Source organism: Propithecus coquereli, unplaced genomic scaffold, assembly GCF_000956105.1.
Source record: "Propithecus coquereli isolate 6110/MARCELLA unplaced genomic scaffold, Pcoq_1.0 Scaffold76, whole genome shotgun sequence".
Classification (NCBI taxonomy): Eukaryota; Metazoa; Chordata; class Mammalia; order Primates; family Indriidae; genus Propithecus; species Propithecus coquereli.
This window is the reverse complement of record NW_012153729.1, coordinates 1940727-1942461: the sequence shown is the minus strand read 5'-3', so window position 1 is coordinate 1942461 and position 1735 is coordinate 1940727. Positions and strand designations below refer to the sequence as shown.

The window sequence follows — 1735 nt, the reverse complement described above, 5'->3', positions numbered from 1 at the left end:
TTTCAAGGAAAACATGCAAATGGTCATATGTAGACGTATGTTTCTATGTTTATATAGGCACACAAATTCAGTTTTTCTTTATCAAAATGAAATCACATAAAAAATGTGTGAAATTTGGGCTTTTTAAAAAATTATATATCATTCACATCTTTTCATGTATTTACATTGTGCTTAAAATAATAGAAAAGATTTTTGCTTAGCTTTTAACTCAGAGGCACCTGTTCAGGGATAATATGTAACACCTATAATTTTATAGAAAACTTAAACAATTGCATTTTGTTTTTGTGTCCTCTAGTAATAAGTTTACATGGTTATTTATATTTCTTTTACATGGTAGGAAGAACAATTGTTGGAACACTTGATGAAGAAACTATGGATACAGTACTTCTACAAAAGTACCCTGAAATCGTGGGAGTTGTGTTTAGTGATACTTTCTCATACCAGCTGAAGTTTAATTGGAGATATAGGATCCCAAGTATAAAGGAACACTCTGAATACTCAGGTAAGTGTATGAAAATTGGTTACAATCTTTTTTGCTATGGCATTGAATTCCCTGTTCATAATGACTGATAGAAACGTTAATACAACCAAATAAAGAAGTAATATACATTTTCCCCCTGAACTTAATCATCAGGACCGGTCTTCTTATTTTGGGAACTATTCAATAATATAGTTTCTTCCAGTTTTACAGAGTGCTTTAAAAAATTCTCTAGATTGTGCAGTCGTAGGCTCTGAGGTTACATTTAGATGTTTTATTTTAGAGCCAACGTTAAGGTTTTAATTCCAGTAATAGACTCCATTACGTAATCATGGACATATTTTTCTTCTTTCTCGAAGAACACTGTTGGACCACAAATGGTAAATTTATTTGTTACTTAGAAAAATACTGGAAAGAAGGATTTGTGGCTTTTCAAACTGCAATTAATGCTGCAATTATAGAAGTAAGTGCCTAACTTCAAAGACCTATCTTAAACCTCCTGTATTTTTTCCCTTTTTTCCAGCCTCTACCTCATCCCCCACCTTGTCTCTATACTTTTAGGAGATAACACTTTGCCTTCTATTCTCAGAGAAAATAGAGGCTGTCAAATGAGAATATTCTCCAGCTTCCCAACACAAACCTGTTAAAACTTCAGACCTACCACTCACTACACTTTTCTCCTTCCTCTTCCTTAATGTCCTTCCTCAGTTCAGAGGCTGGATCTCATCCCTTCCAACCTTATCAAGAAAGTTGAACTATGGATTTTTCCCTTCTCTCTCCTCTTTCTTCAAGCTCACCTTTCTGCTAGATTCTTATCTTCAGGATTTTATATTAATTTCTTCACGTATGATCAAGACCTCTGCTCATCCACATTCCTCCCCAAGTAACTACTCTATCTCCCTTCTCTAAATGGCTAGCTTTTCAAAAGCATTGTCTTCATTAGGGTCAACTCAACACAGTATGATTTCTTTCCCCCTCTGCACCACCAAAAGGGCTTTTTATAAGGTCAATAACACTTCCATGTCGATTAACCACTGTAATTTTTTCATTCCTTATCTTACCTGATCTTTCAATTAAATAACATAGGATTCACCTGGTTTCCCTTTTACTTTTCTAGGCATTCCTTCGCAGTCTTCTTGCCAGCTTATCCAACTTTACCTTTCTGTGTCTTTATATCTGTAGTTCCACATGGTTCTATTCTTGGTATCTCTTTCCATCCTATATACTTTCTCTAGAAAGTCTCATTAATTATCATAA

The 1735-nt window shown here is 34.4% G+C and overlaps 1 protein-coding gene across 1 annotated transcript in view; it reads left to right on the top strand.

Annotated features, from left to right (window-relative positions):
- Positions 1–330: 330 nt before the first annotated feature.
- Positions 331–1735, top strand: part of LOC105824691 (ATP-binding cassette sub-family A member 10-like) — a 132571-nt gene continuing 131166 nt past the window's right edge. The window contains 2 exon segments of the mRNA XM_012662225.1: positions 331–502; positions 838–941. Coding sequence (XP_012517679.1) covers positions 331–502; positions 838–941 — 276 coding nt within the window.